Source organism: Gouania willdenowi, chromosome 21 (genome assembly GCF_900634775.1).
Source record: "Gouania willdenowi chromosome 21, fGouWil2.1, whole genome shotgun sequence".
Classification (NCBI taxonomy): domain Eukaryota; kingdom Metazoa; phylum Chordata; class Actinopteri; order Blenniiformes; family Gobiesocidae; genus Gouania; species Gouania willdenowi.
The window spans coordinates 22,357,039-22,370,019 of NC_041064.1; the positions used below are offsets into that span (position 1 = coordinate 22,357,039).

The 12,981-nt window shown below is 36.2% G+C and overlaps 1 protein-coding gene across 1 annotated transcript; it reads left to right on the top strand.

The window, feature by feature from the left end:
- Positions 1-3,088: 3,088 nt before the first annotated feature.
- LOC114455160 (protein BTG3-like) lies at positions 3,089-4,894 on the top strand. The gene is made up of 5 exons (XM_028436212.1): positions 3,089-3,261; positions 3,606-3,743; positions 4,372-4,519; positions 4,620-4,733; positions 4,880-4,894. The coding sequence occupies exons 1-5, from the start codon at positions 3,089-3,091 to the stop codon at positions 4,892-4,894; spliced, it is 588 nt and encodes a 195-aa protein (XP_028292013.1).
- Positions 4,895-12,981: the final 8,087 nt, after the last annotated feature.

The following is a 12,981-nucleotide window of genomic DNA, read 5'->3' on the forward strand; positions in this document are numbered from 1 at the left end:
CTTTGTGAATGACAATCTTCGATACTCTATAAAATCTCTTTTCCTTTTCTCAGTTAGAACAAGTGGAGCAGCCTAAACTACACAAAACATGGGCATTTTGATGATTTCAGACGGCAGATTCTCAAGCTTCCTGCTCTCCATCAGAATTCAGCGTTCTCGCTCTGTCACGGTGCAGCAATGTGAGTGACGACATGTGAATCAACAGAGCAGGCCATAGACATATACACATTCTATTGGCTGATCCTAACAACAGCTCTAGGGTATGTTCAATAGCACAAATGTAGCAGACTCCCGTCCGCGTGCAGGATTTATTTTACTCTGTAACAGAATCTATTTCAAATATAGCGAAGTACTGTTACTTGAAACAAAATTTACTTAAGTAAAAGTACAATTACAGATTTTAAAAAGTACTCAAAAAAGTTACTCAATTACAGTAACGAGAGTAAATGTAATTCGTTACTTTCCACCCCTGCAAATGAGGAGACAGGGTTTATTTGGTCAAAGAGTTTTTTGGGGCAGAACAGTCTGGGATTCAAATGTTTGTGTCCAATGAATCTTTAGTTGTTCTGTGCTCTCAGGGTTTTTGTATGCTGCTGATAGCACTAAGCATAACAATGACAGAGACTCTGAGAAGAGACCTTGGCAAATATTATCAGTACAATAGTATCTGGCCAGGTTAGGGCAGTTTGACCAGAACTGACAAGAAGAGATTCTGTAATCACATATCAATCCCTCCTTTGTTAAATATATATGAATTACAGAATCACTAGAGAGACACCAAACACTCACACTCACCTTCAATCTATCCCATTAATAGTCTGTTTCATTTCCTATTTTTGCAGTGGTCACTATATGGGATATCCCATCCCCCGAATTAATCAGTCTTACATCCTAATTAATGGATGAAATAAGCATTAACAAATTAGTATACCCTGTAAATGTAAATCTCGCCACCAAACACCGAGCCTGGTCCTAAATTGTCCAAACACCAGACAAGCAAAAGACGGTTTAACCCCTTTATCATCTTTAAGATACTGCAGTGTATCTCCAAAGTGTCTCCTTCATCTAGGAAAAATAATTATTAATTAATGATTAATAAATAATTATTTATCTATTAAAGCAATGAATCTCTGTAAGTCTGTCTGTGCCTCAAATATCTCTGGTGTCCAGGGACAGACAGAGCTCATACTTGCTACATAGCTGCAGCTTGGTTCAAAACTGTACGATGTGTGGTGTGTTTGTACTGAAATAGTCCATATAATGAATAATTTCATAAAATTGTCTACCGCGTGCGAAGCAGAGCCACCAGAGTCACGTGTGGCCAGAGCCAATCACTAAAGAGCTTGAGTAGCTAAGTGCACATGAATCCTTCACTGCGGCTCCAGACTCCTCCCTCTCAGCTTTTTGGTCAAGGCCAAGGTCAAGCCAAACCCTCTGTTTAGGATTCAAGATTGATCAATTTGTTTTTGTCTTCACCAGATTAGAATTTCCCATTCCTCTGGAGGGCTGGGATAAACGTTAATCTTTTTTATACGATTAATCTCGTGATTATTTTTTCGATGCATTGATTAATCTAATGATTCATTTTTCCAGTTTGATTCGATTTGACTCGATTATCTCCCCATTAATTGACTAAAAGTAATTTAAACATGTTGATTTACATATCTAAAATTTAAAAAAAAAATGGGGGTGGGCCCCCGGGCCCCATTTCAAAAAAAGGGCTCCAAGCGTCAGAAGAAGAAGAACAAAGTGAGTTGCGTTTTGAGTCCGGTCGCACGGCCTAATAAAAATCAGTGTTTCGGTCAGTCTTTGTAACCAGTGGATGGCGGTAATGTATCTGAGTGCAACCCCAAAAATTTCAATTCACACATGTCACATCCTGACTGTTAACTCATTATACAACACAAAACAAAATAACTCACAACTATATTATTTAAAAAACATATGAACCAACTTAACACTAACTTCAGGTGCTAACTCACCCCAGCATCTTTAGATAAATTACGTCAGTTCCTAAAGCTCGCTTGCAGTTATTTCTGTCTTTAACATTCCCTCTCTGACGAGAAAATATTAATGAACTATTCATCATCATTTTGAACCGTACAAATAACACTTTAATAACTACAGACCTGTTCGTGCAGCAGTTAAATCTGTAGATGGTTTTATTATGTTTAGCCACCTCCCCCTCTTTCCTTTCTGTTTGCTCTACGTCAGGCTAGAACGCTGCGCATGCGCAAATTGAAGAAGGCGGTTGCCATGGTTCTCAACTGTTGTAAACAGTTTATCAGAAGATGAAAGCAGCTCCTAAAATAGTTCCAAAACGAAATTATCTGAGAAACCACATCATTTATTCTGTCCATCAGAGTGAGATAAACTAAAAACGTACACAAACAACCAAAGTAAGTATAATATTTTAAATTTGCATTTTACATTGTGACCACCAGAGTCTCCCCGTGAGCAATGTGTGAGTTTTTACAGCAGTATAGGGATTTTATTCCAGCATTGAACTACTTGAGTTTTGTCAGATGAAGTTTGGTTTCAAAACAAAAAATGAAAGTAACTATATTTAGTGTAAATCAGTTTTATTTTTGGCATAATTTTATATTCATAAGTGTATACATTTAAAATTGTAGCCATGTTATTCACAACTTGTAGTTAATTTTTTAATGGATAAAAATAAATTCAACAGACAAGCATGAAATGAAATTTACTTTCTCTTCTTTTGAAAATGAATTATATTCTTAAATGTATCTCACCTGAAATATATAAAAAATATTTTATAGTTTGCTGATCAACAAAAGGCTAAAGAAATGTTAAATAATATCTATCTGTGTAATGATTTCTTACATCAAATGTTTGATTTTGATTTCATTAACTGTTCAGTTTGTGATATTCATAGTATGTCCACTCAGCAATCTTTTTCTATTTATTTATTTACATGTAAGCAAACGAACATGTTTTGGATTTTATTATAGGGTTGGGATTTTGGGTCAGGATTCTGGTTTTCCATCTCTTGAGTTTGTTAGATTAAGTTTGGTTTTATGTATATATTAATATAAGTTTTTATTATTGAAGGTGCAGCTTCATGATGAGGGCAGAGATTGCAGAGGTGGTGTCCTTCCTGAAAAGCCTTGTCAAATTAAAAAACAATGTGAAGGCGGAGAAAATTGATTTGTTTGGAAAGCGTCTGGCAGTGGTGCTGCAGGAGAAGTTTGAAGGACACTGGTACCCTGAAAACCCCAGCAAAGGCCAGGCATACAGGTACTGCTCAGTGGGACACACAATGGTTTGTGGGTCATTCCATGTCATTAAAGTGTGGCAATTTAATAATTAAAGAACAATTGATAAACATTTCAGATTTTTTTTAAGACCAAAGTACATGGGATGTCCTGAAAATGTGTAAAAATGACTTGGAGTGACCCTTGTAGCTGTCCTCTGGTCAGCCTCAGCAGCTAAACATGCTGATCCTTTTAGTGCTGTTCTCCTCTTTCTATCCACTAACCCCAACCAGTCAAAGCAGAGGGCGGCTACCTCTGAGCCTAGTTCTGCTTAATTTTTGCGATGTAAATAAAGTTGAATTGAAATTGAATGTTTGTGTTTTTCAGGTGCATCAGAGTGAATAATTTACATCAACAGGACCCAGAGTTGCTGCGTGCCTGCAGGGAAAGTGGGATTAAATACAGCGACCTGGGGCTGCCATGGGAAATCACTCTGTGGGTTGATCCTGGAGAGGTTTGTGGAAGGTGAGTAACAAAAACACACAATTATTCTTCACTCTTTTTTTTAGATTTTCTACTACTCTGATTATCCGTGATCGTGGAATTCATGTTCTGAATCTGAAAATGCAATCTAAACTTTTTAGTTTTTTCTCTTTATTCAAAATCTGGTGCTAATGGGCCAAATTGCTCAGTGAGACGTCACTAAACTTAAAACAAGAGGAGCAACTCTGAATAAACAGGAAAAACTGTTTGTCAGTGAAAGGCCAGTAGTTTATGTAAATGTATAATATATCCTCTGCTATTTATTGCTATTGTTGAGTTTCGTGAGATTATTATGAAAACTATAGTCATTTGTCATCGTGGAAGTGAAGTGTGCATATTACCCATATGACATGGAAATGCATCACATGCATGTTTTGGGACAATATCACACACATAAAAGGTCAAATTACATACATAATGCGTGGGATTTTGTGTAAAACTTGAGGGTGAGTCCAAAAGAAAACGGCTAAATGACAGAGACTAAACCTCATGTTTTAGGACCATATCAAACATTTCAACGGTATTTTCCTCGTAAAATGGGATGCTGAAAAACAGCTTGTTTTTGTTTGTTTTTAATGTGTGTGTGTGTGTGTGTGTTATTGTTGCACAGATACGGAGAAAATAATTTCGACTTCCCAGTTGCCACATTGTCCAAAGACACGGGTAAAATGGTGTCGGAATACCACTCAGATTCTTCTGATGAGGAGAGCAAACGTTCCTCCCCCCTCACCATCCCCAACAGGAAGTGCTCTAACCAGGTAACCCATGGAGCAGAAATCACCTCCTTCCCCACTCACCTGATCTTTAACCACTGTTGTTTCTGTGTTTGAACTTATCTTTAACTTTTTCCTTCCCCAGACTTTAAATGCAGCTGCTCCATCATGGAATCCTGAAAATATGAGGTCAGGAATGGGTGCCAGCAATCCACAGCCCCGCAACAGAACCCCCATTCCTTGGAGAAACAAACTATGGGTACCTCCTTTACCAGAGGCAAAGCCTCCTAATGGGACTCCAACCATCAATAACATTTTTTTTTATCAATAAATACAATTTAAAAATTACTTACCTATATATTTTCTTTTTTAACACGTGTTTTATAGCTTGGATACTGATTGCAGGGTGACTACAAGTAGGAAGAAGTTATATTTAGAACTTTAAGACTTTTTTAATACCATCTTAAAAAAAAATTTAAGACCAAACTTAAGATGGAAAAACAGACCAAAGGGAAAATATATTATTTTACAATTAAAGGCATTGACGTCAGTTAATAATATACAATAAGGAAAAATGAAAGTAATCAGTTGTTCAAGAACATTTTCAAATGTGTTTATTAATGTGGAAAGAGAACAAAAATATTGACATTGTCCTAAATTATATTTAATGTAACACAGTTCTCACAACATTTAATATCAGTTGACAATAAACTAGAAATTAAAATTGACTGGAACCTGTGAGCAAACCAAACACCAAATGTGCTCCTAAAAATATGCTGTCAGGAATGGGTCCCAGCAGTCCACAGCCTCAGTACAGCGGCCAGCCCAACAGCAAAACCCCATCCCTTGGAGAAACAATTTATGGGTACTTCCTTCACCAGAGGCAAAGCCTCTTTAATGGGACTCCTACAATCAATAACTTTTTTTCATTAATTTTTTTTCCATCAATAAATACAATTTAAAAATGGCTTATCTATATCTTTTCTTTTTTTTTTAATAAGTTTTCATAGCTTGGATACTGATTGTCTCTGACAAAGTATTTTGTACTTCAGACTGTTATAGTTTGTATCACCTGTATTTAATTGTGTATTTAAAAAAAAGAATACTACAAGTATTGTATTTTTTCTATGGGAGATGTTCTCATGTCATCTGATGTCCTTGGTGATAAAATGACCTACCGTATTATTTTGACTATAAGGGTCTGACCGAGTCCATTTTCATACATAAGGTGCACCGGTTAATTATCATTATTATTATTATTATTGTTAAGGCACATTAAGCGAAACAAAATAGTCAGATAAGTCAAACTTTATTCAACTCATTAACAATAACTCAACATTGTTGAGATTTAACACATAAAACACAGAACAATACACTCACTTTTTCAGTTTAGTCCTCTTCCACAAATCCACCAAAGTAAGCATGTCTCTTAACAGGTGCCATTTTGGGGTCCTTATACAGACACAATAACACCGCACAGTACGGTACATATCACTCCGCGAGGCGTCTGACTACAGTATCCCTGAAGCGCCAACAATCCTGAAGCTGTGCAGCTTCATGGATTATTAAAGTTGTACTAAAACATTTTGACACATTAATACATACATAGAGCGCACTGTCCATTTTTGAGAAAATTAAAGGATTTTAAGTGCTCCTTACAGTCCGTAAAATACGGTATTTATTTCTAGTAAAGAATGTGATGGAATAAACTTTTTTAAAAATTCCAAGCATTCTATCATTTTGTTCTAGTGTTTTCTTTACAACTACATCTTTGTTTTTTTTGGTGTATTTTTTAGTCTTTTAACTTGTTGGGCATTGAAGCAAAACATAAATTTTTTTATAAATTATGATAAAACTTAAGCATTAAATACATGTCTAAAGGTGAATCAAAAAACTTAGTTACTAATATGTTTAAGAAATGTCTTTGGAGTCATTAATATCAACTTTTAGCCTCAAACAGATGAAATAATTCATTTACATTTGAACGTCCTCATTTTGGACTAAAAAATCCAAGTAAAGTAACCGTAATAATAATAATAATAATAATAATAATAATAATAATAATAATAATAATAAATCCATATGGGAACAATAGGGCCTTTGCACCACTTCTGGTGCTTGGGCCCTAAAACACACCTACCCCATTATTGTAAAAAGATTTATGTATAAACTAATAATGATTTGTCGTTACTATTTACTTATAGTTAATCTTAGTTTTAGTTTATTCATTGGTTGATAAAAAACATTTAATTATAAAATTATATCAAGAGACAAAACAATAAAAGAAGAGGAAAATAACTATCAGTATTTGTTTACAGTAATTCAAAGAGATACAATCAGTGTTATGATGGATGGATGGATGTTTTTCTCACACTTTTCATATTGATTTATTCTTGATTTTAAGGTCAATGCATTGAAATATAAAAGAATCCTCTTCGATTTGTCTTTTATAACAAATTATTGTCTGACATGCTGTTTAGTTTTTAAACATTTCTTGATTCAACAATATGTAGAGAGAATGCCAATAAAAATCTATTAAAAATCTTAAATTTAAAATTTGACTTTGTCATGGCAAACTGGATCACTCGGTCTTATCTCAATTTTACATTTTTCTTTTATTTCACATTGTTAAAACTTCACTACCACCTGCTGGGGAATCCAAGCCATTACAACTACTACTATATCACAATAATGGTATTTCATTTTTTCTCAGTTGCTAAAACACAAAACCTGGTTCATGGAGCACAAAAAGGCAAACCTTTTCAATCCCAGATGCACACACACACACACACACACACACACACACACACACACACACACACACACACACACACACACACACACACACAGACACACACACACACACACACACACACACACACACACACACACACACACACACACACACACACACACACACACACACACACACACACACACACACACTTCCCATAATCATTAACACAATACACCTGTTCCTACACTCATTATTCAAAACTCATTCCACAACCTCCACTTCAGCTCCCTCGATCAGAACTGATAAAGGGTACTGAGTACCCAGGGCCCAAAGCAGTCTGAAGTCTGTTTTGTATATGTACAAAAATGCATTTTACACATTTTTAGATTATTTATATATGAATATAAAGGGCCCTGTGTGAAAATAAGCTGGTTGTTAAGCCCGGTTTTGCACTAAAAACAATTATTCATGCTGCATCAGGGCAGTAGCGACCACTACCTTTAAAACTGTGTAAATGGTAGAACCTGCATGAGTTTCTGCGGCAGCACTGTGGCAGGTAATCTGAACTGTGGATGTGACAAGGAGCAGGAGATTGACAACAGCAGGAAAAAAAACTCCATACATTGGTCCCGGCATAAAATCAAATGAAATCTGAGAGATAACTTTTTATTTTTTGTCTAAGAAAACAGCCACGGACTTTATACTGTGATGACCCGCCCTTCTGTACCTCTGATTGTCTTTGACCAATCAGGAAAGAGGTGCCGTCTATGCAATGCCCGCCCCCAAAGTGCCAAAACTCAACATCACCGCGCGCGGAGAGATCCCCGTGAGCGCACAGACCGAGACGGCGAGCGCGCAGAACGTCACCGCACGCGCGCATAAAGGCAAATCTAACTGTGCGCAATTACAGTTTTTATGCGCTTGGATTTTTGGCACTAAATTGACGCCATAGCAACCTTCCTTAATGTGACTGAGTGACGTGTGTGACACACACACACACACAAGCTGGAGAGAGAGGCGGGACCTAAACATGTCCGCTAACTTGTTGGTCGTTAAATTTGATTTCACGAACCACAAAGAATACATTTGTAAAAGCACAGCAAAGAGCAAACACTCTGCGGTGTGTAGGTGACCAGCTATGGGGTACCAAGTGTAAAAATTTAGTATAAAAGTTGTAGCTAACACATTTACATTATTTATCTCAGTTTTTTCATATTTAGCACATTTTCCTACATTTAACACAACATTTAACCACATATATAGAGGTAAAAAAAGCATTAAATCTAAATATTTAAATCTAAATCTAAATGGTATATGTTATATCTAAATGTTAAATCTATATCTAAATATTTAATCTAAATCTAAATTTTAAATCTAAATGTTATATGTTATAATCAAATGTTGTTGTTTCTAATATTTTTATTAGGAAGCAGAACAGAATCAGCCTAAACATGAAAACTTGTACAATACAGCACTTCCTAAATTTTAAAGTTATAGTAGAACCAAAAGCAAGCAAAAAAGACAAACAGAACAACAAATGTAGTATGCAATTACCATAAAGTCCAAGGATAAGTTACACAAAAACGAACAAACCCACCCACCCTCCAAACCGAGGGGTGCGCTGCTCAGTAGCAGTCCACGTCAAGACAATACACATAATGAGCATTTTATTTTCCTTCTAATAAGGTGATCATTGGTCTCCAGATCTCCTCATATTCATCCAACCTGTCAACTAGAACATATCTGATTTTCTCCAAGTGGAGGGTATCTGTTAGGCTATTCATTGGCTGAACGATGGAAGTTCCACTGCCTTCCAACACTACAGAATCAATTTTTTAGCACAGAGAAGAGCATATGAAAGTAATCGATACTGAGCATTTGAGAAGTTTTCGGAGGCCCCCGAGACGCCAAGAAGGATCAGTAAAGGATCAGGTCTCAATTGCAACTTCAAGGTCCTTGTCAAAAAAGCAAAAATCTCCAACCAGAACCCCTGTGTCTTTGGACACAAGACAAAATTATGCAGCAAGTTGGCGTCAGCACATTCGCATTTATCACAGATGGGTGACAGATCCTGATAGATTTTACTCAGTTTCTCCTTTGTGTAATGCAACCAGTGAATAATTTTAAACTGTATTAAATGGTGTCTCGCATTAAGAGAACAGCGGCTAACAAATCGCAGTGACCTCTCCCAGATCTCCAACCCAAGCTCCTCCTCCCACTTCTTTTTAATTGGTTCCATTCTCACTTGTTTGTCTAATATACTCCTACGAAAACAAAGGTCTCATTTATATGGCTCAGCATTTTCAAAATTGTGGAGATGCATTTTGACAAAATGTCGGACCTGAAGAAACTTAAAAAATTCAGCCTTTGGAATTTTGAAAAGTTCCTGGAGCTGCTGAAACGACAAAAAAGTGCCCTGAGAGTAAAGATTACCAACAATAAATGAAAGAATTATAGAATACGGTTTTTAAAAAAGGATTTCGTAGGATACACAGGCAGATTTTGAAAAAGATAAAGTAATTGGGGCAAGAAGATCATCTTAACAGCATTTACTTTATCGATCATTGAGATTGGGAGCGTTTCCCAAAATTGTATCTTTGCTTTGAGTTTTCTCTAATAAAACAATATAATTAGCCTCAAACAATAAGTTATATGTCTTTGTTATCTGTATCCCTAAATATGTAAACTCCTTGTGCGCTAGTGTAAATGGAGTCTGTGCTAGTATATCAGGGTTTTTGCAGTGTAATGGCATCAGTTCACTTTTGTCCCAATGAATTCTGTAACCGGAAAAGGAGCTGAACAGTTCAATTGTGCCTAGCAAAGCAGGGATTGATGTTTCGGGCTGTGTTATATATAATATAATGTCATCTGCATAAAGCAAAATTTTGTTTGAGGTAAATTCAGTATTGTAACCATGAATATCCAATTGTTTCAGCTAGGGGTTCCAGGGCCAGTGGGAACAGCAGCGGGCTGAGCGGACAACCCTGCCGGGTGCCCCTATGGAGTTTAGGGTTGGAATACAATAATTTAATCCAAGAAATAAATCTAGCTCCAAAACCAAATTTCTCCAGCACTGCAAATACATAAGACCATTCAACACAGTCAAATGCCTTTTCGGCATCCAGGCTCAGGACAAAAAAAATCCTCCTCCCGAGAAAGTTTGGGCGAATAAATTATATTTAGAAGACGTCCGAAATTGTGAAAAATCTGCCTGTCTGGGACAAACCCAGTTTGATCTGGGTGTATTAATTTAGCTATGTTTGGTCCTAAATCTTCTTGCTAACGTTTTGGCTGGTATCATGAGGTCAGAGTTCAATAAAGAAATCGGTCTATATGATCCAACCTGTTTGAGGTCTTTCCCTTTCTTTGGAATGACAGTGATTATCGCTTCATTAAGAGATGGAGGAAATGCACCGGCCTTGAAAGCCATGGTGTACATCCTCAAAAGATATGGAGCTAATATAGGACTGAATTTTCTTGTAAAACTCATGACATATTTCATCTGGTCCTCGGTTGTTTGATGTACATGAGGGCCCTAGAAATCTTTCCTGAAAGGATTTTGTTTAAACGATATTTTAATGCTGAAATTTTATTATGGCTCCCTGCCGATGGCTGCGCAGCATTTTCTGCATCCAGTTCTTGTATTTCTTTCTCCAATTGTATTTGTTCGATATTGTTCAATTTCTTTTGTGAGGACTGGTAAGATATGATACACCCCCTTATGTAGGCTTTGAACGTCTCCCATAATAGAATTGTTGAAATGTCATCATCGTTCGTTTCAAAATATAATTTAATATGTGCCTCAAGGTACTTACAAAACCCCTCCCTTGTAAGGAGCTGAGGATCAAACCTCCAGTGAATCTGTTGTCTCGAGCAGCTCCAAATAAATGTTAAATCTAAGTCTAAATATTTAATCTAAGCCCCCCCTGGGCCCCAAATCAAAAATCGGGCTCCTAGCATCGATGCGTACACATCCATAGATTATATCAACCAAAATTCAGCCCGATCTGTTCACGAATAACAGAGGAATACAGATTTTAACTAGTGTACACAACAACAAGAACAAGAAGAAGAACAAAGTGAGTGACGTTTTGAGTTCGGTAGCCCGGCCTAAAAACTATGGCCTGACCATAACCTGAAAGAAGATCATGCTGATGTCGATGCCAATGCTGATTAACTTGTATATGTGCTGAATATGGAAATCCTTTGATTACAGTAAACCCTATAATAGACGTTTTGGTGGCAGTTTGTTAAATGAATCCCTCCAGTGTGTAACAAACACTGTCTGTGTTTTGACAGCTTGTGTGGGGGTAGAAACTGATTGGGACCCAGAAGTTAGATGTTTGCGCTGTTGGGTGTGAGTTTTTTAAATTGTGTATGAAGATTTGAGAAAATGGTGAGTTTTCCAGGAATTGTGTCCAAGCAATTGAGCAAAACAGTAAATACAACATAAAACCTTGTGGAAGAAAGTAGATCAAAAGTAATCAGTTGTGTTTTTGTATATTGTGTAAGTCCGCAATCGTCATATTTTTCACACTAACACACACATGTTGGTCACGTAGTTGAGCCAACTGGACTAGAAGTTTTGCTTGAAGTTGTCTTTGAGCTCATTTCACAGTTTCCCCATCTAAGCTCCCACAATCAACATCAACTGGATAACTGAGAACTTTGAAAGACATGAATGGACCCTTTCTCTTCAAACCCTTTGTACCAACACAATTAAATAAAAAAAAAAATAAAAAAATCACATTTCAGCCACAATTTAGGTCGAATTAATCATGTAATTTATAAATGATTACAATTATGCCGCAATTATAATTGTAATTTTAAAAATTTGCTGCTGTCGTAATCATAATTAAATTGTAATTGAGTTCAGATAATTGACTTTGTAATTGTAATTGCCATGAAAATTCTATAAATAAAAATTGTCATTTTTAATTTAACGCAAAACTGGGGAACCATATTACAGCTCTACACACATGTAGGTAACAATCATCAAAATATGTTTAATATCAAGCTTTCCCACATTTTACCATTAAAAAATTAAATAATCGAGGGGTATATTGACACAAAAAAAGTCTCAGATGTCAAAATCAAAAATATATAAAACCTATATTTTCATTGATTAGGAAGCCTAACAAGGTAACAAGAGATAGGAAAGAAACAAGATGATAGATATTTCTTTTTAGTAGATTTTACAGCTGTTTTATCATAAGTGATGCTAACAGAAAGCTAACACAAGAGGAAAGTTCACTTTTATTAGGTTATTTATTTCAGGTTCATTAATTGTGATTAATTGTAATTGGACTTTAGTTATAAGTACAGAGACGAGGCCGAGTAGTGATAATAACAGTAAACACATATAAAATCCAATGCATTATTATTATTATTATTATTATTATTATTATTATTATTATTATTTTTTAATCTTTTGTCGGTGATTGACTCAGTTTGGCAGTGCTTCACGTGCTGCAGCTATGAAGGGAAATAATAAAACTCTGGTACTTTCTGTCCGTCTCGGTTCTTTCTTTGACTCAATCCACGGTAGAAACAACTCTTGTATCTTTCCGCTAAAAGTTGAAACACGGCGGTGTAGACCGAAAAAGGCAGTGACCGGGGCTGAGGTTCAGAATCAGAATCAGAATCAGAAATGTTTTAATGGCCAAGTATAGTTTATAGGACAGTACAAGGATTTTGACTTGGTTGTTGGCACCAATCACACCAATCACAGCGCTTATGTTCCTCGTCGCCTCGACGCGCAGTCAGGATT